This window comes from Coenobita brevimanus, chromosome 100 (assembly GCF_032717465.1).
Source record: "Coenobita brevimanus isolate Jiangsu-jjx chromosome 100, ASM3271746v2, whole genome shotgun sequence".
NCBI lineage: Eukaryota > Metazoa > Arthropoda > Malacostraca > Decapoda > Coenobitidae > Coenobita > Coenobita brevimanus.
The window spans coordinates 2,244,877-2,271,892 of record NC_137053.1 but is presented as its reverse complement, the minus strand read 5'-3'; the positions used below and the strand labels follow the sequence as shown (position 1 = coordinate 2,271,892).

The 27,016-nt window shown below is 41.0% G+C and overlaps 1 protein-coding gene across 2 annotated transcripts in view; it reads right to left on the bottom strand.

Moving 5' to 3' along the window:
* Positions 1-12,723: 12,723 nt before the first annotated feature.
* LOC145414692 (retinoblastoma-like protein 1) overlaps positions 12,724-27,016 on the bottom strand; it is a 55,117-nt gene continuing 40,824 nt past the window's right edge. For both annotated transcript variants that reach the window (XM_080284213.1, XM_080284212.1), the window contains exons 14-17: positions 26,178-26,490; positions 17,237-17,400; positions 15,954-16,130; positions 12,724-13,919 (exon numbers count right to left, since the gene is read on the bottom strand). In XM_080284213.1, coding sequence (XP_080140339.1) covers positions 13,647-13,919; positions 15,954-16,130; positions 17,237-17,400; positions 26,178-26,490 — 927 coding nt within the window. In that variant the 3' untranslated portion in view covers positions 12,724-13,646. The remainder of the gene's footprint in view (positions 13,920-15,953; positions 16,131-17,236; positions 17,401-26,177; positions 26,491-27,016) is intronic.

Sequence of the window (27,016 nt, the reverse complement as noted above, 5' to 3'; positions counted from 1 at the left end):
ACTAGAGACAAAAAGGAGATGGCAAATGTAATGAGCTTACTGAAAGAAGTATCAGAGGAAATCTGTAGTAAAGACATAGAGGAACACAAAAGGTTAGGGAAATACGAGAAAAGCAAGACAAGACCTCTAAAGGTGACTTTCCAGAGTGTAAACACTGTGGAAGAGATACTAAAAAATGCAAAGAATCTTATGGAAAAAGAGGAGTTCAAAAATGTATGGATAAAAAGATGCCTAACACAAGAGGAACTGGAATTACTGAAAGAGAAAAGGGAGGAAGCAAAAACAAAAAATGAGGGAAGATCAGAAGAGGACAAGAAGAAATTTTTTTACAAAGTAATAGGGTTGCAGGTACGAAAGTGGTACACAAACAGGATGGAAGAAAAAGGGGGAAGTTAGTAGAACCATGTCATGACAAGTATATAAACAAGATGATAAGATTGATGTACTCAAATGTGGATGGAATGGTATCTAAATTACTAGAGATGAATGATTATGTCAGAGAAAATGAACCACAAATAATATGCCTAACTGAGACAAAATTAACACCAAGGATATCCAATGACATACTAAACTTAGAGGAATACAATATATGGAGAAGAGACAGAAACTTAAAAAAGGAGGAGGAATTATAATATTAACTAAGAAAAATCTAAAAGTCAAGGAAATAAACCTAGATATACCATCACAAGTAGAACTGATTGCAGTAGAGATCGACACATCTGAAGGTAAAGTAATTGTAGCCAATTTGTATATGCCACCCAGATCAAACACATGGGAAAGAGACGAATATGAGGACCTGGCAGAGAGTACAATTCAGAGTATAAGATCCTTGCTACATAAAATGGAAGAGAAATCGGAAAGAATTATACTAACTGGGGATTTCAATACAAATATAAATTGGAATACTCTAGATATAAATAGCCAAGAAAGCTGTTGGGACCAAAAGCTCCTGGATCTCGTACAAGAGTTTTTCTTAACGCAACATGTGAGGGAAACCACTAGAAAAAGAGGACTTGATGTACCTTCAGTGCTAGATCTAATATTTACTAGGCAAGAAAATGACATTGACAGTTTAATATATCACCCTCCACTCGGCAAAAGCGATCATGCAGTACTAAATTATAACTTCAGGATAGCATATGACATAGTAAACAGCAATGACAGTTACAAAAAGAGATTAAACTATAAAAAGGGAAATTATCAAGACCTAAAGAAGTATTTCTTAGAAGTTGACTGGGAAAATGAGCTGAGAGGACAAGATTTAAATGCTGTATATAAAAAATTTTGTGAATTTTATGAAATAGGAGTCCAGAAGTACATCCCACAGCACAAAGAAGCAGATAAGAAAATACAGAAATGGTTCAATACAGAATGTAAAAAATCAAAAGAAAGAAGAGATTTGTTGTGGAATAGATACAGAAGACACAATAGTGAAAGGGCGTATAATAATTACAAACAGGCAAGAAACGACTATACAAGAATAAGGAGGGAAGCCCAAAAACAGTTTGAGGAGGATATAATAAATAAAAGTAGTGATCAACCAAAACGGTTTTACAGCTATATCAGAAGCAAAACCAAAGTAAAAGATATAATACAATCCATCACGGACGAGGGAATCACTTATACACAAGAGAAAGATATTTGTGAAGCACTAAATAAGAATTTCCAATTAGTTTTTACAAAAGAAAAAAATTTTGAGAGGGAATATGTGGAACACGCATGTCCACACATACTACCAGATATGCAAATAGCAGAAAAAGTAATGCAGGAGGAGTTAAGTAGATTAGACAGAGGAAAAGCAAGTGGTCCTGATGAAATTTCATGTTGGGTGTTACGAGAATGTGCAAAGGAGTTAAGTAAACCATTATTTTTAATTTTCAAGAAATCCTTGAGTCAAGGGAAACTACCTGATATTTGGAAAAAAGCAAATATAGTCCCCTTATTCAAGAAAGGAAATAGACAAAATCCTCTCAACTACCGACCAGTATCACTGACCAGTGTTGTAAGCAAGGTATTAGAAAAACTTATAAGAAAAGCTTGGGTAAATCATCTAGAAGAACACTGTATGATAACAGAAAGACAGTTTGGCTTCAGAAAAGGAAAATCATGTGTTACTAATCTGTTGAGCTATTATGACAGAGTAACAAACACAATACAGGAAAGGGAAGGATGGGTGGACAGTATCTATTTAGATTTCAAGAAAGCTTTTGACACAGTACCACACCAAAGACTTTTATGGAAGCTGTACCATCAAGGAGGAATTCGAGGCAAACTGTTTTGTTGGATGCAAGACTTTCTCATAAAAAGAGAAATGAGGACAGTACTAAGAGGAAACTACTCATCATGGAAAGAAGTGACTAGTGGAGTACCACAGGATTCGGTGCTGGCACCAATCATGTTTCTAGTATACATAAATGATATAAACAGTAACACTGGAAATGACAGCTATCTGAATATGTTTGCAGATGATGCAAAAATACAAAGGAGAATTACTAGCACAGACTCTTGTAGGGAGCTACAAGAAGAATTAAATAAACTTCATGAATGGAGTAGTACGTGGCAAATGGAATTCAATGTGGACAAGTGTCATGTAATCAAGTTTGGTAAAAGTGGAAAAAGACCTGATTGGGATTATAAGTTAGGAAATAAAACCCTATACACATCAGAAAGAGAGAAAGACCTAGGTGTGATTATCAATAACAGACTATCTCCGGCTGACCACATCAGCGAGAAGGTACGGAACATGTATACACTGCTTGCAAATATGAGAATAGCATTCACATACATAAATGAAGACATGCTAAGAAGGATAATAACATCATTCATTAGACCAACCCTGGAATATGCATCAATAGTCTGGAGTCCTCATCTCAAAAAGCATATAGACAAGATTGAAAAAGTTCAAAGGGCCGCTACAAGATGGATACCAAGCTTAAGGGACCTAAGCTACGAAGAAAGACTAAATAAACTGAATCTACCAACACTACAGGAGAGAAGGAAAAGAGGTGACATGATAATGCTATATAAGTGCATATCAGGAAAGGAGAAAATAGACATAAATGATTACTTAACATATGGAGAAGCATCAGCAAGAGGACACTGCAAAAAACTGCATAAGAAGAGAGGTGATAAAGACGTAAGGAAATTCAGTTTCCCAAACAGAGCAATTGATCAATGGAATGCACTACCGAATGAAATAGTGTGTGCCAAAACAATTCACAAATTTAAGGATATGTACGATAAATATGGTCTAAGACACTGGACAATACGAGCTTGACTCATTCCTGTAAAGATACAATTAGGTAAGAACAATTAGGTAAGGTAAGAACACACACACACACACACACACACACACACACACACACACACACACACACACACACACCTGAGCTGGGGTTGCCAATCACTTTCCCCATGTGACCTCTATTTCCTTACCCAACATTCCTTCCCTCACCCTAAGGACTTCCCACTTCACCTGTCCCTTGTTTCTATCCGTCTTTGAGCCGTGATTTGTAATCCCTTTCCCCTGGACCTCACCTTCCTTACCCTACCTGTTCCCCTTACCACCCCTAGCCAATACCTCACCCCTCACATCCCCACTGCCTTTTGCTATATATACAAGAAATGTGGTGTATATTCAGCAATTGTATTCTGAGCCTGAGGAAGCCACGAGGCAAAACGTCAATACACACTCTGAGTCTTTGTTTGTAGGCTACTTGCCAATTTTTCATGTTTTGCTGTTATCGAAATAAATATATATAAATTTTTAAAAGGATCCAGAGAGCTAAGAGGGGCGGGGGCCGGGCCCGGTGGGCCCCCCCCTGGGTGCGCCTCTGGGTGAAGTCATAGGGCGTGAGTGGTGGATGATCCCTCCCTGACGCGGCTAGTGGCCGTCGTCAAGGTCCCAAGGGCAACAGGGGTAAGGTGGCCAGTGGCTGTCCCTCTCCTGTCCACAGGTGCGGCTAATGGCCATCACTGAGGTCCTGTGAGGGGAGGCGCGGCTAGTGGCCGTCACCAGGGCACTGTTCTCCTGGTGGTGGATGGTGAACTGAGTGCTACTTATGGCCATCACCTGTTCACGGGTGCTACTTATGGCCGTCACCAAGGTCCTGGGAGGAGAGGAGATGGCAGGCACAGTGCAGCTAATGGCCGTCACCGTCCTGCTGGTGCGGCAAATGGTCGTCACCGAGGTCTCACTTCCTGTAGCAGCTGCAGGAGGGGAGCGGCTAGCGGCCGTCTCTCCTCAGGTGCGGCTAATGGCCGTCACTTGTCCCTGCAGAGGGGAGGGGGGGGATGCAGCTAGCGAGCGGAAAGTGGCCATCACTACACAGGTGCAGCTAATGGCCCTCACGTGGGTGCTGTCTGGGACTGAAAAACTAGCCCCACCCCCAACCTGGCGAGGGCTGGTTTGGCTGGAGGGTAATGCCCTCGCACTGCATACTCCTGGTTGGGTCCGTTGAGGGGAATAAGGGCGCAAGGTAGTCGGGGACATAGGCCCATACTGCCTGGGGAGTGCGCGCGCCTTCGGAGCCCCTCCGTGGTCTCCTCCAGGGGTGGGGGTCGCGACGTTCCGGTAGTATGTTGTCGCGGGTGGTATTTCAAATCATTCTTTATGGTTTGTTGAGAAAAACAGCTGAGATTCACAAACATGAGAATTTTACTCAAGAATTATTTCAAAAGTTTAGTCGATTAATTTACAGTGACAAGACAAAGCTTACAAAGATTATTTTATGATCGTGTACATTCATTGCACATTCATTCTCAACTCTCTCTCTCGCTTCCTGATTTTGGCTTATGATGAGTATTACTGTCCATTCTAATGTTTTACTCCTTATATGTTATTACTAGACTTTCATATCCTACCTAGAATATCAACATGCACACCTGTATGTATTGTAATATACCATAGGTTATATTCTATCTTCGCATGTTAACTGTTGTAACCAATAAATAAAGCTCCGAACAATGGCTATCAATTTGGTGACAGTAATAGAGACTTAAAGGGACCTAATCATTCCTGAGCTAGGCAACTATGGCCATATAGCCCCGCTAGGTTACAGGATTGCGCTACCACTCCCGGCAACGGTGACCCGTGAGAGGCTCGAACTCGCAACCTCGCGATTACGAGTCGGGCGCTTTACCTCTGAGCCACCGCGCCCCCCCAGTACTAGAAAGAAATATAAGCGCTGTCACTCCTCCCCATTCTGCTCATCTCCGTAGACCAATCAGGGACGAGAGAAAGAAAGCCTTTTCCTCACTCCTTCCCGAGGGAGGCGCTTCTCTGCCACCTCTCGCTGTCGCGAGTCAGATGCTAAAGAAAAGAGAGAGGGGAGGAAAGGGGCACCTATACTGCTTTCACTCTTAATCTGGCACAGATTTTCGTCCTTTTGCTGCTTATTACTGTTGAGATCCAAAGAGGGCACTTAGAACACACTGGGCAAAGGGGGGGCAGGTACTCAGACACCCCCTGTACCCTACTCTGCACATGCCTGATTAAAACGCGCGCGCGCACACACACACACACTACGCAGGCACACTGGCCTACAGCCAGCCTGCCACTGTTCCAGCCTACTTACCTACCTGTCTGCCAGCTTGATTGTTATCATCCTGCCTGCCTGCTCGCTAGTCTGTCAAGCAGGCCGGTAGACTGGCAGTTAGGCAAGCGGGCAGGCTGCAAGGATGGCACGCTGACAGGCAAGCTGGCAGGACTCCCTTTCCGGCCATCCTAAGGCGAGTTGCATTTTCTCGGGGGCAGTGGTTGCACCCCCATACCCTTAAGAGGGGATGACTCCCTCCCCATCCCCCACTTCACACTCAAGTGAGCACTGTCCTTCCTTTCCTTCCCGGCAAGGGTAGACTGCACCTTCTTTCCCTCCTGGGGACTGCCTCCCTCTTTGTCTCCCAATGGAGGCTTTCCTTCCTTACGTGGGGTTGTCCCCTTTCCCCTTCCCAGGGGTAGTCGCATCCCCTTTACCAGCCGCCCAAGGAAGGGTTGGATCCAGTGGGAGTTAATCTCTCCAGGTCATGGGAGGTCGACTCCACTCTAGAAACCTATCTCCAGACTCCCAAGGGGGTCTCCCTTTAATTGATTCCTGCTGGGGTCTGTCTCCCTTGATCTCTCCCATTTCTAAGGAGGTCTAACATCCCAGCAGGTCTCTCCCCTTCTGATTTTCCCTATGGGGTCTGTTACTAGCTGATCCCCCTCAGGGTCTATTCCTTGCTGATCTTTATTGAGGGGACCTATTCCCTTCTGATCTGTTGACGACGCTGGGGGGGGGGGTCTGTTGCCTTGTGTTCCCCCAGAGCAGTCTACCCCACCTTGGCCCAGCCCTTGGGGAGCTATACTGCCTGACCCCGCCCCCCAGAGGGGTCAGTTTCCTATAAAACCCTCTTGAGTAGTATTTTTTCCTCCTGATCTCCCATTGAAGCCATGTTGGGGATCTGTCCCTCTGTGAGGTGTAAGTCCTAGAGACCCCTCTGTGGGAGCCAATAATGTCCCAATCCCCATCTGAGTATCTGTGCCATCTCTGACCATATTAGAGGGTCAATCCTGCCCTGAACCCCACCCTTGGAAGGTTTATCCAACCTCTGACTCTTTCGTGGTGAATTTATCCCCTCACCCAGAGCAATAGCAGGTTTGTGAATGCTAATCATAGAACAGGTCTTGCAAAGTGCACTAATATACAAATAATGTTGGTGTTTATTTCTTAGAGCCATGTTTATGTGACAGAATATTTAAATTAATTCAGAAACTCTACCCTATTTTCTAGAGAGAGAGAGAGAGAGAGAGAGAGAGAGTGTATGTAATTCACCGGGTCGGTTAGGATCACTTGATGGTCGTGATTGTCAGCTTTTACCCTCCCGGAAGGGGGCTGAGAGCTCATATAGTCCGATCTAAGGGCAAAGCTGTGACCTTCACACACGCACACACCCGTCCCCTTGCTCCAGGGGGACAGTAACCACCCACTTCGTCAGTGAAACTTTTTGCAACCTGAGCGAGGCGTGAACTCCCGTCTACCAGATGGCAAGCGAGAACGCTACCACTGAGCCAGCGTGTGTGTGTGTGTTTTATGCATTTTTTAAGCACGTATATTCAGTGTTTAATAATACTTTATGTTGGCGTATCATCACAAGGCAGTTTTCAAATACAAGAATATTCAGGTGGTACTGGAAGTCAACTTACACAGCCAGTTGAAATCTCGTTGGAAAATGTCCTGGACTCACGTCTGTCTGCACAAAATCCAGATATTGGAGATGCTCTCTTGAAACAAGGAAAGCCAGAAGCAGTATGTTCAAATTTCTGGTGACTGTAGTACTGAGTGACCCATAACCTATCACGGGTTCTCCATCTGTTGCGTCCTACATATTATGTATTCAAGAACTGTTAATTAAACTTCCTGTTTCTGGGGCCGTCTCCATCACTTCAAACAAGCTATCACTTTTTACCTTTCTGAAAAATGGGTTAACCTGAAAATTTTTAAAAGTTAACATATCTTTTCACTCTTGTCATGCCTGGTACAATTTTTCATCACGAATTCCCGCAACACTAATTTCTGGCAATTTATTTATTTATGTTTTTTTAGCTCTGGACCAAAACACAATCCCACTGCAACACTAACTTCCACCTTGCTATACTGTATCTGGAGGAAGTCTGCCAATAAGCATTCCAGATGTCTGCCTACAGCTAACATGAATGGACTTGTGTCCCCTCCACTCCACTGCAGCAGCAGATACCCTATCACATACAGTACCATCCTTGGGTTTCAACACCAATACATACTGGGTATAGATTCTCATCTAAACCTAAATCATTATGCTAGGGCCTACTACCTCGGCACCATCAAGTTCTTTTTGAAACCTCTCTAATTCCTGTTTCACAGTACTGGTAACTGTAATGAGAGACTCATGAGGGGGTAACCTCTGAAACAATATCCTCCAGTGCTTGTGGACATACGGATACCGGTACATCCTTCATGGAAATCTTCCAAGGCATCTTTCAAAAATGTTTCAATCTTCATCTGTTACAGCCTCTGCACTTGTTGCAGAAGTGTAAAGGATCAGCCTCACCTATGCAGGTCCCATAATTTCATCAAATACTTGGTCTTTTCTTTACCGTAAGAGTAATCATCATTACTATGGTCAGTGTAATATGGTACCAAGTACGGCAATGCCAACATTTCAGAACCAGAGTGGACTTGCTAATTACCTATTTGCATTATGGGCATCTTCCTTTTCCCAGCAGACCTAAGTTAATGAACTACCTGAGAAGCCCAAGGCAGAACTGGCTAGTAGTAGTACATCTCCAGCTTCATCTGAATGTGAACTCCATAGACTCCAGGCTGAAACTGCCCCTCCATCTACAGTCCATCATCCATTTTTCAGGACAGAGGAAGGGATCTGAGGGACATTTGTATAACAAGGCAGTGAAGCTGTCTAGCTGTCATGTCACCATGAACATGCATCCCGAACCAGCACATGGCCACATGCCATGCAGGAGGAAAGACACCCTTAGACCAATTCCTGTGGTAAAGGACCAAAAGAAAAGACAGGGCACTGGGAGAGATGTTTCATTCATTCATCATCGAATCCAGTGTTGCCCCATGAGAAGCATAGTAGCCTGGGGCTAGGAACGTTGGTCCTGCCATTTAAGATGAGAGTGACCAGCCTCACTCATTCCTGAGTGGCATTACGTGAGCAATAAACCCTAACCATCCCTTGGATATAAACCTACACCGGCGCAATCTGACTTGAGTGCTTAGTTGCCCACTAAACCACCAGGCACCATAAATTGGTTATATATATGGTCACCATCCAGTGTGGTAAATGGTTTCCAGGTGTACAGGAAACCATTTGGCTTGTCACTCAGTGTAGAGTAACCCACAGACAAAAGGAAGAGGAATGAATGAAGCAAAGAGAGACAGAAGTGGAAGGATGGAAATGAGAATAAGAGGAAAGGGCAGGCACCTGAGAGCAGCACTACATTGAGTGAGTGGATAGTGAGCACCCCCTTCAACATACTGTATTATAATGAATACCATCAAGACCTTTGCTGGACTCTTTACACAACTGAAGAGCAGATGACAAATCACAGACAGAGAAAGGAGCATTAATAGCCCCCTCGGCAGATAATGTAAAAGAAATCAAGACAGATTCTGAAAGAGATTTAATATGGTGAAAATCTGGAGATGGGACCATGTGCTTACAAGACTAAAATAACTACCTAAAGTTTTAGCAACCAAGGACACACTAGTTACAGAACAACCATCGAAAGAAAGAGCAGGAGCCTGTGGCGAGATATCCTTGCCAGAGATTCTATGGATATGAAACCAAAGTGCTGCAACGGGAGTGTCTGCTGAAATCTTAGAAACAAAGGACGTCCAGCTGTGGCATTTGGCTTGACGGATGGTACAGTGGAAGGCTGCAGATACACGCTGAAATATTGAGACTATTGATACAGTCCGCTGTAAATCGTCAACAACGGAAGCTTTTCCAGGTACCATGGAGGACACACTTGCATTCAGGAGTCCACCATGACACAGTTTTAGCTATAGGAGGTCTGGTATTTCTAGGGATAGCAGTAAGGACAGATCCTAAAACCAGGACCCAGAAGAAAGAAAGCAACTCGTGGGGACAAGGAAAGGAAGAAGGGGGTAAAGAGGAGACTGTAAAAGAGGAAAATAAGCTCCACTTAGCAGCACAGAACTGCTAACGGGGAGGACAAGGAACCAGACTGAAAGAAGTAAGGGAAAGCTTGATAGGAAAGTGGTCACTAAAAAGAGTCATCTAGAACTGAACAGTGGAAGTCAAGGGAAATAGGAGAAAAAAAAGAGACAGATCAGAAAAGGAACGAGTACGAAGGTCAAAGTGAGTAGGAGAACCAGTATTAAGCAGAAACAGATCAGACAAAGAAAGAAACAGTTCAAAAAGGCAACCCCTGGAGGTGACAACGGGGTCACCCCAAAGGGCATGATGGCAACTGAAGTCTTCAAGAAGGAGAATGTGAGGAGGAAGGAAAAGTAAGGAGGAAAAGGCAGAAAAATAAAATGGAATGGAAGGAGAGAAACAGAGAGAGCAAACAGTGACCTAGCGACAAAGAAAAAGACAGGCGGAAACAAGAGGGACAGAGGAAGGACCAGAAAGGGGTTAAAAAAGTACAGTGTTGTGGATAAGAAGAGCTGCAGAAGGAGGAGGAGAACCAAGAAAAGTAAAACCTGGAATAGGAACAGGTGAAGCCCAGAGAAAAGTTTCTTGGAGAGCTACAAGCAGAGGATCAAGAACGGATAAGAAGTATCATAATGAAGGACGCTGGGACATAAAATTGCATATATTCTATTGCAGAAGGGCCATGAGGAGAAACAAAAATTAAGACTGGGAAGAGGGTGGTTGACCCATATGACGGTCACAGCAAGGGTGCCCGGGAGGCATAGGGAGATCGAGTATTGAAGGAATAGGAGAAGAGAAAGAAGAAACAGAAGGCACAGAGGTAGAGGGACAGATAGAGTTTGGGGGGAGGGGAAGGTTCAGGAGGAGGAGGAGGAACAGGAGTAGGAGGAAGGGAAGAGGGAGGTGGATGGATGTCCAGAACTGAGGGAGGACATGGAGGAAGTAGGGCAATATCTTGAATGGTCTCTGTATCTGAGAGAGACGAAACAGGACAGGGGGACACTGACGAGTTGACATGAGGGTGTTGACAGGTGGGTAAGAGAGGATGAGATACTGGGAGGAGAAGTGAAAAGTGAGGGGCATGGGAGGTCAGACAGGAGAAGTTGGGGGGGAAAGACCAAGAATGTGAAGCGGGGAAATGCAAATACATTGACATTTGCGTGTGGGATGAGAAGGTGATGGAGGAGAGAACCAAAAAGATAAGGAGGTAGAAGGAGGCGAGAAACAAAGGAGAGAAGAGCAATAATCAGAAAGAGAAACAAGAACAAAGAAAGACTTAGAGACAGGAGCGGAAGTCAAGACACTGGAGGAGCTTGGCGACACCAAGGGAGGAGGACTAAATCACCAGGCGCCATGATTTTGGTTATATGGTTATCATCCAGTGGAGTAAAAGGTTTCCTGGCGTACAGGAAACTGTATATATATGTATTTATATATATATATCTCAATGTAGTGCTGCTCTCAGGTGTCTGCCCTTTCCTCTCCTCCATCCTTCTTTCCTTTCATCCTCTTCTGTCTTTCTTTCCTGCACTCTTTCTTCGTCCTTCTGCCTACAGGTGACTTTATGCTCCCTCTTCTGTCTTTCTTTCATTCTATCCTTGTCCTTCTGCCTGTGGGTGACTGAGTGACAAGCCAAATGGTTTCCTGTGCACCAGGAAACCATTTACTACACTGGATGGCAACCATATAACTAAATTTTGGCGCCTGGTGGTTTAGTGGGTAATTTCGGCACTCCAATCGGATTGAGCCGGTGAAGGTTTATATCTAAGAGGTGGTTGGGGTTTATTGACCACGTAATGCTACTCGGATGGGTGAGGCTGGTCACTCATCTTAGCCCTGGACTCCTATGCTCCTCATGGAGCAATGTAGCATTAGATGATGCATGGATGTATACAGTATATATATATATATATATATATATATATATATATATATATATATATATATATATATATATATATGTATGTACAGTATAGGCCTATATATGTATGTGTGTATGTAGAGAGAGAGAGAGAGAGAGAGATGGGGGGGGGGGCCTTGCACCCAAAAGCAGCGAGTACTGAACTGACCATGATCAGTACAGTAACATTTTATTGTTCAGTTAGTCCTCATTTCTCATTATGAAGCTGTTGATGAATTAACACTTACCGGCACTTGTATATCACCTTTAAGAAAGGCCTTTTGTCTCAAAATCTTTAATCATGAACTAGAAGTTGGTCTCACAAGGAATGCTTTGCCACAACACACTGTAAACTTTAAATAAGGAAAGACTGTACAGTACATTAAACAGTTTAGTAGATGGAAAGGTAGTGGAACCATGTTTCTGAACTCTTGAACAGTAGTAATATCACACTGTATCTTTTTATTCAGGCTCATAAACTTCCAGTGTTGATTAATGTTCCAGAATTAATTATAGTGTACAGTATTTGGATCCCAAAGTTTTTCACTGAGCAAGATCATGCCAAACTAATGAGTGTAAACTCATAACTGGTGCCAATATAGTAAATTTTAGTTGGCTTGTCAGAACTGAAAATACAAGGTACTTTTGATTTCCATACTTAAATAGTGTATACTGTATACTGAGATTTTACCTGGAGTGTTATTGTAAGTGCACTACAGACAGAAGAAGCGCCGAGTTTTCAAGTTTACGTTATTATGTGGCATGCAACAGTAAAATGTCTTTAATTCACCAATTCAGTAATAGAAAAGTTTTTATTGAAAATGAATCCCACTGAAACATCTTAGTCTTCCTCATATTTGTGACTCCTAAAGTAGGAAAAGCAGAACACAACCAACTGTATGGACAAGCAGTAACTGGACAACAGGAATAATTTACATTCATTGTTAAAATGAAACTGCAAAATATACACTTATATAAATTTAAAATAAAAAGGTACACAATAGTATACTGTATTAATGGAAATTAGAACATTTAAGTTACAACGATAAACATTTGTTATATAAGAATCACTATATAATTATGTGAATAAAATTTTAATGATTTTAAACTGAACATTTCATCTCTTGATGAAATATTCTAAATAATATAAGTATTGCAACTAAAAGTCTTATTATGGTACTGAAGGAAACAATAGGTAAATAAACAAGAAAATAAGCGATGCCCTTCTTCTCTGTACAGCAGATGATAATTATCATTGTGGTGAAAGATCTCAGTATAAGAATATTCCTGCTTGCTTACCTACTGTTAATTTGTCATCATATGTGATTCCTTTATCATAGATTATTTCTGACATTAAATGGTAGCTGGTGACAAAATCTTGTAGCTTATTGTGATAGCACTTCAACACAGCACATGTCAAACAATAACAACTATAATGTACAGGTTTATCCAATAAGGAATTTCAGCCTTATATCTGATTATACTTATGTAAAAGCAAATATGTGCTGGTAACAACTGATAAAAGTCATACCTATCAAATAATGAAGGGGTTCTAATAAAGTATTTACAGTACATATCATAACACTGCATGTTTCCTAGCAGTAGCAATTTATATTTACACATCATGACACTGTTTATCTCCTCGCCATAGCAATTTATATTTTTGGCTGCAGTTTTGTTACACATTATGAAGAAATTCATTTTTTTTTTTTCTTTAAAGCATCATCTGTGAGTGATCTCACTGAACATGTCAGCACTTGATACTGCAGACAATGTCAGTGACTTCTGATAGTGCTACATGGTTATTTGGTAAAAATAACCCAGGAAAGACTTACCAAACAGCATGGTTATTATCCAACAGAGTGGTTTAACACCTTGTTACTTTTATGTGGCTGTAAGAGACATGGCATAAACTATCAAGAACATTAAAAAAAAAAAAAAAAAAAAAAACTCTAAGCTCAAAATATCATATCACTGCAATCTGGTAGTTTGAATATTGGTCATAATATGATAATAAAACTATAACACTTTCAAGTAACAATAATTATTATTTTGAGCAACTGTACTACATACCTACAGGTGGCTATGGCTGCTCAGTTGGTGTGAAGTTTTCCCTGGCTGGTTCTGTAGCATGACCATTCTGAGGTACAGACGAGGCTTCATGTGCACCATCACTGTCTTGTTGGAGTTCTAGGCTTGGAGCAGTTTGCATGGGTTCTCCCAAAGCTCCTTGAATATTTTTGCTAACACTACTCATCAATGGTCGTTTCACATCTTGCCCACTTAAGTCTGACTCGTCTATCCATCGTTTTGCTCCACTCTTCATCTTCAGCATGGTATTTATTACTCTTAAGTTCTGTAATATATGGAAAAATTAATATAAAACATAATGCATGTCTGACTAGGGAACTGAATTTTTTTTTAAACAGCTTAACCCCCTCAAACTCTTTCGATGCAACCTGCATTCAACTGCTTCCGAGTACTGCATGACCCTCATGGGCTGGTCCAGACCTTACGTCACACACCCCTCACTCAGCAAAGTGCACAACATCGGAAAATGTTTCCATTCAAAGTTCTCCCCTGCACTTTTTACACCTGTATCATTATGAAACTGCTATATGTTATAAATGAATATATGATCTTCCCTAAAAAAATATATATATACCGGTATATCATTTATTCAACACCGATTTCTCACAGATATATAAACATTTCATCAATGCTTGTTGAAAGAAAGTTGTAAAACAGTTATTTGCAATAATATTTAAAAAATGACTCTTCTAGTTCTATTAGGAAGATTTTTATGGCGTACGAAACACAAATATCTTACAGTGTTTGACCACACCCAGCTGCTCCAGTAGTGGCTGGCTAAACGTCGTAAAATGTTTTCAATTTCATTTCGTTCCCCTGTCCTTTTTAGTAACTGTATTGTTATGGAATCACATGTTATAAATGAATAAATGATCTTCCCAATGAGAAGAAAATAGAAAATAAAAATAAAAATACCATATTTTTTTGTTCACTCATTTATTCAAGGCCGATATTTTAGAGATACTCTACACTGTACAGTAAGCTTGCCCCGAACACGTTCTCGCTGAATGCGCTCTCAATTATATGCAGTTACTGCTGGGATACGATAAGACAACGTAAGATTAAAGAACATTACGAAAACTACAAATTTACACGAGAGGCTTTTGAAAGGCCAAATCCTCAAACCTCAGCATTGCACACACGGTTTGTTTTGATCACGTGATCATGTGATTTGCTGTACTGCTTTTCCACAGTACTGTATTTGTAAGTTAAATATTTACATTACTGTTCTGGTAAGTTTATGTACAAGTACTATTAAATAACATTAAAGCAAGAAATAAAGTCTTATAACCAGTTTACCTGATAGACGTTGAAATATTGCCTTTTTTATTTGTTCGTTAAAGATTTGCTGCACTGATTTTCCACAGTACTGTATTTGTAAGCTAAATATTTATTGTTCTGGTATGTAAGTTAAAGCACTTAAATAAAGTTAAAGCATTAAATAAAGCCTTGTAACCAGTTAACCTGATTTATATGACTACCCATGATTGGCGGGTTCCGAGACAATTCTCCATCGTCAATGTGCTTTCAGACAATTCCCCGTCAAAACATAGACGATTCCCCATCAGGACAATTCGCACCATGAACGATTCCCCGTCATTCTATAAACATACTTATTTCGCCTTTGAATTATATTCTAGCATCACCCACTGCCGTCTTCATTAATGACGGCTAATTGTCTTGCGAAATGACTGACGACGAATTGTCCTGAAACCAATTGGCATCGGAATGTTGCCTTGTGTTTATGTATTTGTATGTTGAAGTTTTGCTGTGCAGTAATGTATTTGTAAGTTATAACTGTAAACTTTCTAACCATTTAAAGTGCTTCATATTGATTACCAATGGCAGATAACAGCAACACACCACATTTAGGGGGTCTAGGGAGCAAAATAAGGATTAGTTAAAACTTATGCGGTTTCGCGCCGAACACGCCACGGTTGGAACAAAACCCTCGTGTTAGGGGCGAGTTTGCTGTACTGTATATACTTCGTCAATGCTTGTTGAATGCTCTACAACTCTGTCTCAACAATCATTGACAAAATGTTTATATATCTGTGAGAAATCAGCATTGAATATATGAGTGAGTGATAAAATATGCTAATTTATTTTCTTTTTTCTCTTTTTTTTTTCCATTCATTAGGAAGATCATTTATTCATTTGCAACATGTAGCAATTTCATAACAATACAGTTATAAATAATGGTGGGGAAGAAAGTTGGATGACACAACTGAAAAATGCCGCAGTAACTCATTCTCACAGCCAAACATACCAGGGATGTTCTATGCTTGTCTTACATTACCTTTGCAGGACTCCTATTGAAATAGTATGGCAATGGTTTCCGTGGAGACATTGCTGTGCTGCCTTTGACTGGACTTAAGGTATTAATAAACACTGAGTGGTTAGATGATATTCTTCTTCTTGGAGATCCTGGTGTGTGACGTACTACTGGCAGCGGTGACAGAGGTGGCTGATCACCCTGAAAACATAGTAATAAAAATGCTACAGTCTAAACTGATGTCAAAATTAACATTCTTGCACATTTATACAACTCTGCATCATTAAAATCAAAATCTGTTAGTCAACAGTCAAATATCAATATATCCCCCAATGAACTTTTCACAGGATACTGTAAAACACTGAACCAAAAAAACTGACAGGCTAGAACTTTACCACAGGCCTATATAGAGTGTGAATTTGCATGACTAAGGAAAGCCAGACTGAAAAGACAGGGTATCCATAAGCTGTAATATGTGGTGGGAGGAAGGGTGCTGGGATGTGATTAAAAGGAAAATCCTTGAAAACAACTTTTACATTTCTTATGAATATCATTCCATCCATCCATCATCCAATCCTGTGTTGCCCCATGAGAAGCGTAGAAGCTGGGGGCTAGGAAAGTTGGTCCTAACATTAAGTTGAGAGTGACCAGCCTCACTCATCCCAGAGGGGCATTACGTGAGCAATAAACCCCAGCCACCCCTTGGATATAAACCTACACTGGCTGAATCCGGTTGGAGTGCCTTAATTACACACTAAACCACCAGGCACCATAGTTTGGTTATGTGGTTACCACTCATAGTAGTATGCATATTAAGTTGCACAACAGGTGGTCTGGTTACCATGATAGAGCATCTACTGGGATGTAACTAAACAGGATATCCTTGAAAACATTAGCTTTTACATCTCTTATGAACATATTATGCATATTAACTTGCACAATACGTGGTCTGGATACCATAATACAGCATATACAAAACTGTGATATGCCAGGGGGTATTGGGAGAGTGGGTATTAATGCCAAAATGGTGATATATGGTGTGCAAATATAGGACTGTTGGGCTTCAGGGAATGGTCTGTTAAGCCTGCATCCAATGTTGCAGAGGGATGTAGCTAGGAAACTGAAGGTATTACAGATTCTGATTTTTAAAAAGGCTTTATTTGGTTCTGAGAGCTTCAGAGTTGACTCCAAAATTTCCAAGGAGGGAAAGCACAAATAATTACTCTCAAGTGTTGAACCCATGACTACTGAGGGTCTACTGTACTTATGTTATTACTAACGTAGGCCAATACAATCGATAATTATACCTCCTGTGCTGCTCTGAACTTTAGAGCAAATGCCTTCATCTGCTGAACATACACTTGGTTGTAAAATTTGATAAGGTCACCACGTTCCTCTGACTCAAAGCTTGTTGAAGTGCCGGTCATCTGGCTTGGTGTTGGGGGAGGGGCAGCATTGTGTTGATGACTACCTGTAACAGTTTTTATCACACTATAAAGCAGGTTGAACACAACCTAGAAACCTGCTTACCTTTATATCAGTGTTCAACTCTGTACTGTACATACTAATGAAACACAGCAGATACACATAAAACTTACTAATATTAATAGGTTTCTTAAAAAAAATAAATAAATAAATAAAAAAATCCAAGCCTTCTTACAACACAAGAAAGTCATTTTTTAGGCTGGGGTAAATCATTTCAGATACAGTACAAAATTCAGTGGGAAAACCATTTCAGATACAGAATATAATGCAATGTGGTACCTGGAGTCCAAAATACAGTTAAAAAAAAAAAAAAAAAAAAAAAAAAATCAAGCAGTATTTAGGTACCCAATGTGCAAATGCCATTATATGCCTAGAAAGAAATTTTCTTCTACCAAAGCTCACATATGGTTCAGTGAAGAGGAAGAGAAAGCCACTCAAGCAGGAGAGAAAGTGGGCTTGCGACTTCCCCCAAACTTATTTCTCTCATTTCCTTCACCTCTGCAGATACTCAGGAAGGTCACCAGAACTGATGGCAGGGGAAGCCATGCTTAACTGGTCAGGACTAAGACTCAATGCTACTTCTTCCCAAAATGGTCTACCTTCAAAATGCTGCTTGCTGCATTACAGTATAATCAAACTAAATTAGTATGACCATTGACTCATCATTCAAGCCTCCGGAATCCTGGCTCTATCTGATATGCTAAAAAACTTTCACCACATTCTGTAGCTTCACATAAAGGTATCCATTATATATACTGTATATATATTTTTTTATGCAAGGAAGAAGAAACCAAAGGCCAGGAGCCCACAAATTGTTCCCTCCAAGGAAAAGCAAAAAGATAACATCTATCCATTCATCTTCCAATCCTACACTGCCCCATGAGAAGTGTAGGAGCCCAGGGCTAGGCAACTTGGTCCTGACATTTAAGATGAGAATGGCCAGCCTCACTCATCCCTGAGTGGCATTACGTGAGCAATAAACCCCAACCACCCCATGGATATAAACCTTCACCGGCTCAATTCAATTGAAGTGCTGTAATTACCCACTAAACCACCAGGTGCCAAAATTTGGTTATATGGTTACCACCCAGCATAGTAAATGGTCTCCTGGTGTACAGAAAACCATTTGGCTAGTCACTCAGTGTAGAGTCACCCACAGGCAGAAGGAAGAGCAAAGAATGAAGGAAAGAAAGACAGAAGAGGGAGTGTAAAGTCACCCATTGGCAGAAGGACAAGGAAAGAATGAAGGAAAGAAAGACAGAAGAGGATGGAAGGAAAGAAGGATGGAGGAGAGGAAAGGGCAGACACCTGACAGCAGCACTACATAGAGTGGATGGTAAGCACCCCACCAACCACAAAATAAGATAAAGAACCAAATTCAAGATCCGTTCATTTCCAGATACCTGGACACACTGCATATGAAAGACTGGAGATCATAGGCAGTAGGAAATACAGATGAGGGAGACAACTCCAGAGCTGGCCAGTTGCATACGTGAATGAAGGACTGGGAGTATTGGTTAACTCTTGCATCAAAGAGTTGGACAGAAAAGGGATGAGAGTTTGCTGCTAGATGGGTACTGCACACCTGCTGTAGTGGTGGAGGGATGTAAGCAAACAGTTCAGAGAAGCAGTGACCACTGAAGTTGCAACAGAAATGAGATAAAGATGTAACAGTGTGGCAAAGAAACAGAGGTTGAAGGAAGCCAGTGAGAGGAGGACAGTTAATGAGACAAAAAGCCTTTGACTCCACCTTGTTGAGAAGAGCTGTTTGTGGGGAGCCTCCCCACATGCAAGAGTTGTACTCTATACGGGCAAATAAAACCCGTGTACAAAGCCAATAACTGTGCAGGGGTAAAGGCAAGAGACGGCTTAGCACACTGAATCTCTTGGAAGATTTTACGAGAGAGGTAATATGTTCTTTCCAAGATAAATCCTGAAAGAATGAAACTCCAAGTATGTTTAAAGATATAAATGTATGTAAGTGTAAATATAAATACAAGTATATATATATATATATATATATATACACACACACACAGTAATCTCTCGATTATCCAACATAACAGCCAAAGGCAAGTCCATATATGGATGAAATCTGGATATATATATATATATATATATATATATATATATATATATACACACACACACACACATACACAGTAATCTCTTGATTATCCAACATAACAGCCAAAGGCATGTCCATATATGGATGAAATCTGGATACAGTGCAATATCCTATACTGTACCTATACCCAACCTATATGTGCAGTACCCCTCCTAATTATGGCAGTGATCTCCAGTCTTTCACCTGTGTTTAGACATCAAAACACACTTGGGGGTATCCAATATAATGCTAGACACTAAGAAAACAATGCATAAACAATAAAAATCCAAAAATAACTATATGAACTGTACCCCTCCTAACTGTGGCAGTCTTCTTTGGTTTTTCAGCTATGTAGACATTAAAACACACATGCGAAAATCCAACACAATTCTAGACACTAAGAAAACAATGCATAAACAACAAAAATTCGCCAAAAAAATCAATGAAGATGATGGTAGGAAAGAGAATTTTAATCCTCTCAGGAACCATAAGTTTTCAGTGAGTTTCTGGGACACCAACAGAGCCGAGAACCAGCGTTGGCTGCTTCCACATGAACAAAGAAAAACATTTTCACGGTCAAATTTGCCCCGGAAAACTGGTTATATTGGCATAAATTGTATACTGTACCATTATCTTCACTGGTGTTTATACTAAAAGTTAAGCTAATGAAAACACACAAAATTGATGAGAAAAGTACAGAAATGCAGAGAGAATAAACTTGTTCATGAGTAAAAATAGCTTCAAATAACTTCCCAACATCCTAGTGCAATATTCTGCCTGCACCATGCAAAAGCTAAGGATATGTCTAGATGTAGAATTTCATGAGCTTTCTCATGGTGTTTTCGGAATTTCGATACGATCACAAGTATTTGATTAAATTGCCATAACCTAAAAAAAATCGCTCGTGGTGATGCTGGGGGGTAAGTGGTGGGAGGCCTGTCAGGTAGAGCACTTAGCGGTAGGGGAGGGCGGGGGGACAGCAGGGGAGACACGCCTGGCAGTGCTGAGCGTGGAGAGGTTTGATGAGTTTGAGCAGTAGGTAGCTTCAGTGTGATCTGGGCGGCAGGGAGACTTTGCCCGTTCAGTGATGAGGTGGACAGCAATTTTAGCTCAGCTGGTGGGTTGTGGTCTATTACCTGGGCGTGGCCTGAGAGGCTGGCTGGCCACCCAACCAATTTTTGAATTTGTAGGCCACCTAACTGGCCATGTCGGAAGTTTTATATTTGGATGTTGTCAAAGAACTCCAGATATGGAAATAACAAAGCCAAGGCCTAACATCTTGATACAGAGCGTCCTAATAATCGAGTGAGTACTGTATATATAAAAAATATTTATACTGTATATACTAAACTCTGAATTATCCTTTGTTGCAATATCCAACCCAACACAATACAGGGATACTCCGAGATTCGATACCCCTAGATGTGATACACCAGCTTAGCATGGGGGTAGAAGTATCACTGTAACCCGCCTAATGATGGCCAAATCATGGTTTAACGATAGGTTTTGATTAAAAAAAAAAATCGGTTTTGATTATAGTTTTGACTTAAATATTGTGTTTAGGTTGATTTATGAACTGCTTTTAGATTAGATTAATGTATTTTAGTCATAGGTGGGGTGAACATTGTCATTTTGGGGATCAGTCTGCTAAGTTAGACTTTTTCCAGAGGTATATTTGATGATTTTCATATTTTATTTTTGGAATTAGATGAGTTATAAACTGGTCTTAGGTTTAGTTTAGCTTAATGCTATTTGGGGGTTTAAATGAGCTAGAAACTTATTTTTGAACTCATTTGGGTGGGTTTAGGACTTGGTTGGGGGGAAACCCAAGGCTCAAAAATGCATCCCAATACTTTGTGTGTTAAATCTGCCCCGAGATACGATACCCCACATAGTGATGGGTTTTTACTTAACCAACTGCATCGTTAAACTGGGGTACACCTGTATCAGCTGCTGTTGGCTTGGCTCTATTAAAGCAATATCTGGCAAAGTTATAAAACATCTAATGCCGAAACAGGATGTAACCAGCAGTTCTATGCAATATCCAGTGTCAAGGTGTATTAACTGGCTCGTCAATAGTACCCAACTGGAGCTGTATTATTGTACAATGTTACTGTGTTCTATCATTAATTTACTGTATTTTATGCTTTAAGTTTCATCTTTTACTCAGGTGAAAAATTTTAGGACAGAGGGTCGAGATGGATAGTAATGCAATATCCGGCTCAATGCCAAATACTGAGCCAAGGGGAGGCCAGGGAAGGGGTCTATGCAACATCCAAAGTTTCACGTTACTTGGCGTAGGGCTTGGCTGAATTACGAAAGATATTTGAGAGTTTACTGTATATATCTATCTATCTACTGCAAAATGCCTTAATCCCGTAAGAGGTGGCCAAAAACAAATCTCCTCCATGTCGCCCCTGTCCTCCACCATTTCACTGCCCTGCTCCCAGCTCACACCCCCCTCTCTCATATACCTCTCCACTTCATCTCATTCTTGGCCTCCCCTCCCTCCAGCTCATTCTCATACACTTTCCGTATTAGTCTCCTGCTCTCCATCCTCTCCACATGGCCAAACCATCTCAATGCATTTCTCCTAATGCTTTCAATCACATCCACATCCACACCACAATGCTCCTTCACTTCCTCATTTGTCTGTATGCCTTTCCATGCAACTCCACATGCTCCTCTCAAATAACTCATTTCCACTGCTCTCACTCCTGACTTGTGTCCTTCCAACGTCCAAGCCTCACTTCCATACGTTAGAGCTGGTACTCACAATACTATCATGCAGTGGCTTTCTTACTTCAGTGCTCACTTTCCTATTTCTAATCACTGCTTTCAAAGAACCAGCAACCTTTTCTCCTTGCTGTACCCTTTGAAGCACTTTACCCTCCAAACTTCCATCCTTACTCATCACTCTACCCAAGTATTTAAATGCACTCAAATTTTCCATTTCCTCATCACTGAACCTCATTGTACATTCTGTGACTTCATTTCTCTAAAAGACCATCACTTTACTCTTCCCTACATTCACCTTTAGGTTCTGTTTCTTACAAACTGTCCCAAACTCATTCACCAGGCCTTGCAGTTCCACTTCGTCTTCACTTAGCAATACAGCATCATCTGCAAACAACAATACAGGAGGTTTCCAAATGCAGCCCTCTCTCATTAGGGCTGCTCTAGCATCCACTGCCATACCTTGTATAGGTTATCTAACACTATCCATAAACAGACTGAACAACGACGGAGACATGACACATCCCTGTTTCAATCCAATATTCAGACAAAGTCACTCAGTTCACTATCCATACACACTGAAGCCTTAGCCCCTTCGTACATACTCTTCACAGCATTCAACTACTTCCCGCTTCCATATTCTTAATACTTTCCACACTCCTTGTCAACCCACTCTGCCATAAGCTATCTCCAAATCCATGAAGGCTGCATACAACTTCTTTCCCTTCTCTAGAAACATTTCCACTAAAGACCTAAGGATGAACATCTGATCTACACAACCTCTTCCCTTCCTAAAACCTCGTTCTTTTCTTCTCCAACTAATTCCTCTGTTATTTCCTAACTCTGTCAATAAGTATCCTACCATATACTTTTCCTATTCCACTAAGAAGGCAAATGCCCCTTTGATTACCACACACTTCTTATTCCCCTTTTTCCTTTGTATAGGGGAATAATTATTTCTGACTTCAAATCCTTCAGGACTCTACCTTCCTGCCAGGCCAATCTGCACATCTTCCACATCCATTCAACTACTATCTCTTCCCCATGCTTCAGCATTTCACCACATACTCCATCAATTCCCTGGGCTTTCCCCATTTTGACTTTCTTCACTGGTACCACAACTTCCATCCTACTGATCTCTTCCTCCCTTCTCACCTCCCTCCTCCTCCCAGCCATTCACCAGCCACTTACACACACATCACTTTCATTCTCTATGTTTAACAGTTCCTTAAAGTGTTCTCTCCATCTGCTCGCTTTTTCTCCCATCTCCACTATCAATCTACCATTTTATTTTCCACTTCCCTACTAACTTCTTTAACACCATATCTAACTCTACCTCCTTCGAGAACATTTTCTTACGGTCCCTCCACTTTACACTCAAATTCCTTCCAAATTCCTCATCCACTCTCTTCTTACTCTCTCTTAATATCTTTGCACCTCTCTTCCTCTCCACATATAACTCTCTCTTCCATCTCTCAACTTCCTCCATGCCTCTGTTTCCTATCCACTCATTACATACATACTCCTTTTGCACCAAAGCATGTCTCACCTCTGCATTCCACCATGCTGTTACTTGCATCCTCTTTCATCTTCTCTTCACCCCACACACCACCTCACATGCTGCACAGATTTCTTCTGTGAATATCTTGGACATACCTTCCACCTCCTCCATCTGTTCCAAATCATAATTACCCAATTCCTCCTCTAGATTTCTCTTATGTTCTGCATTTTTCCCATCCTCTTGCAACCTTTCATGCCTCCTTGTATGTACCTTCTCCCGTCCCTCCTTTATACTGTTCCTCCATTGCACATGAACTGTGACTTTTGCCACCTAGTCCATTGGCCCAACCTGTGTATGCTCTTGCATCCATTACATTCTGTCATCCACATACACATAATCAATGGCTTCCATTCATTCAGTTCACCACCAACCTGCCTCATCTCTCGCCATATATTCATTTAGCTTATATATATACGGGGTGTTCAGCAAATATGTAGCAAAAATCAGGGAGTGTATTCTGGAGACGATACTGAATGCAAATTACTAAATGAGCATATTGCAAAATCTCAGTAGTTTGGGAGTTACTGCAGTTCACAGATCTGCTATGGTGTTGGAGTCAGGGGATTGTAAAAGACATCCATCACTTACACCGAGATTTATTAACAATATTATACAATATGCTAGACACAGGTATATCATTCATTTTTACAGCAGATGTTCATAACTCCGGCCTCCTTGCTCAATGCATGCTGCAGTCTGTTGCAAAAGTGACTGTCGCACACGTTCCAAAGCCCTGGGACTGTTGCTGATGCATGCCAAACTGTCCTGCACACGATGCCACAATTCCTCACAGTTTGGAACCTCTGTAGCATACACCTCGCTTTTATGGTGCCCCTACAGGTAGAAGTCAAGGGGAGTGATGTCAGGTGACAGGTGGCCACGGCACTGGGCCACCTTGCCCGATCCATTGTCCAGGAAACACAGCATTTAGGTAACCCCATGTTAGGCTATTCTAGCATAATGGAATACACCACCTATGGGGACACATTAAAAGCGCAGTGTGTGCCACAGAGGTTCCAAACTGTGAGGAATTATGGTGTCGCGCACAAGATGGTGTGGTACGTATCAGCAACAATCCCGGGGCTTTGGAACGTGTCCTACAGTCACTTTTGCGACGGGCTGCAGCATGCATTGAGCAAGGAGTCCTGAGTTATGAATATTTGCTGTAAAGCATGTTGTATAATACTGTTAATAAATTTCAATGTAAAAGATGAACATCTCATTTACAATCCCCTGACTCCAACACATCCATAGCAGACCTGTGAAGTGCTGTAACTCCCAAACTATTGAGATTTAGCATCATGCTCATTTAGTAATCTGCATTCAGTATCGCCTCCGGAATACACCTCCTGATTTTTGCTACATATTTACTGAACACCCTGTATATACACTATACATATATTCCTCTACAGTCCCATCCCCAAAGCTCTTACTCTAAGCTTTTATGATCAATGTCTCCTTTACAGTACATACCGTATATTAATATGAATACTAACTCACCTTCATCCTCTTTCATGTAAAGTACTGATACACAGACTCCTTTCTAACACCAAATACCTTTCTCCCTCATATCATTCTGCTATCGATTTCCTCATCTCACTTCTCTCTCGTCACTGCAGCAAGAGATACTTACCTAACTTTTCCATTATTTCCAGTCTCCACTTCTTTCTCTGCTTACCAGCAAATTGCAGAATTAGATTTCTCTGAACAGCCTTAACTTTCTTTTAACTACATCAACTATGAGAACACTGCAATAAACACTGCATGCAAAAATATTTGGAGAGAACAGGGTCAGAATACTGTATATCTAAGCCCATTTACATACTCATAATGAAGTGAAACCTTGGTATTGAATAAGATTATACTTTCAAAACAGTTTCAGCCATAAGTAGAATGGATACCATAACAGGGATGATATACAGTATGTAAATAACAGGTTAATGAAAAGTTTGCTATGAAAGTGCTATAGGAGTGAAATGTGGCAATACTGAATGAATAATTACCACCATTATACACTAAAAGAATGTGGGCACACAGGGTGCTTGAGAAGATCTTTGAAAGTGAGACTGATAGCAGCACTGAAACAAGACCAAACATGTACAAGTGAAAATTAATGAGTTGTACTATGAAAGGGAATGAAGGTGACACCGATCTGTAAGGATACAGTAGCCTGAAGGCATTTCTGCTATGGCTGTATCTTGCTGGGGAGTTACCAGGAGGGATCAGCATCATCAATAACAGTGATACAATGATAATTTCATTAGTATCAATGATGACAGCAACGACTGACTGATGTTTGAAAACATCCACTGAAAACCATGACAATGAAACAATGAGTACATATAAAGATGTTCTTTACCTTCATGCCTTCCACCAGACTGTGAAGAATTTGCTCTTGATATTAGAACACTTCTGTACACATGTGATGCAGCTTGAGGCTGGCTTCTATAATGTTTCATAATTTCTTGGAAAATTTTGTCATGTCCTGTTACTTTGCAAGTGATGTAAATGGCACACATTATCATCTGGTCCATGTGTCTATCACGCATAAGCTCGGTGTAATGGATAATGGAGTGCTCAAAACAAGTCCAAATTTTCTTTCTTAATTCCTTGTCATTGACATCTAATCTATCACTCAGCTCCCGTAGTCTCATGTTTGCCAATGTGTAGAACTGCAAAGGAAAAAAGAAATATAAGATTTAATCTCATACTTAGTCAATCATTACCATACAAAAATCTGGAATACACCTGTTCTACCAGATCACAGGTTTTTCTAACATAGTTAGTTTTCTACATTACAATTAAGCTCAGGAAAAAGAGCTGCCCTCACTCCACCACAACAGGAGACTGATACTAACTGGCTCAGAGCAAATGCAAATACTACCACAGAAAGCCTTACAGATTTATAAAACAATATCATAGCTGGCCCAAACAGATTACTGTACCAACACTTCCTTAAACCCTCCCCTCCTCCTCCTAGAGACCAGTTGTGACATGCGCACCCACAGTAAGCTATGGGGCAGAAAAATTACAATATGCACAAAGAAAATGTATGACTTGCAAAGAATTAAAAGTCTGTTTTGTTTCACTAATAAAGGTTCCAGTGTGCTTGCATGTGTTGGCCTTGGTCACCTAACAGTGGCTCTCCACATTGCCCCATTTCTGGTAGCCTCCCTATTCAGTCCCATATTCCTGAGG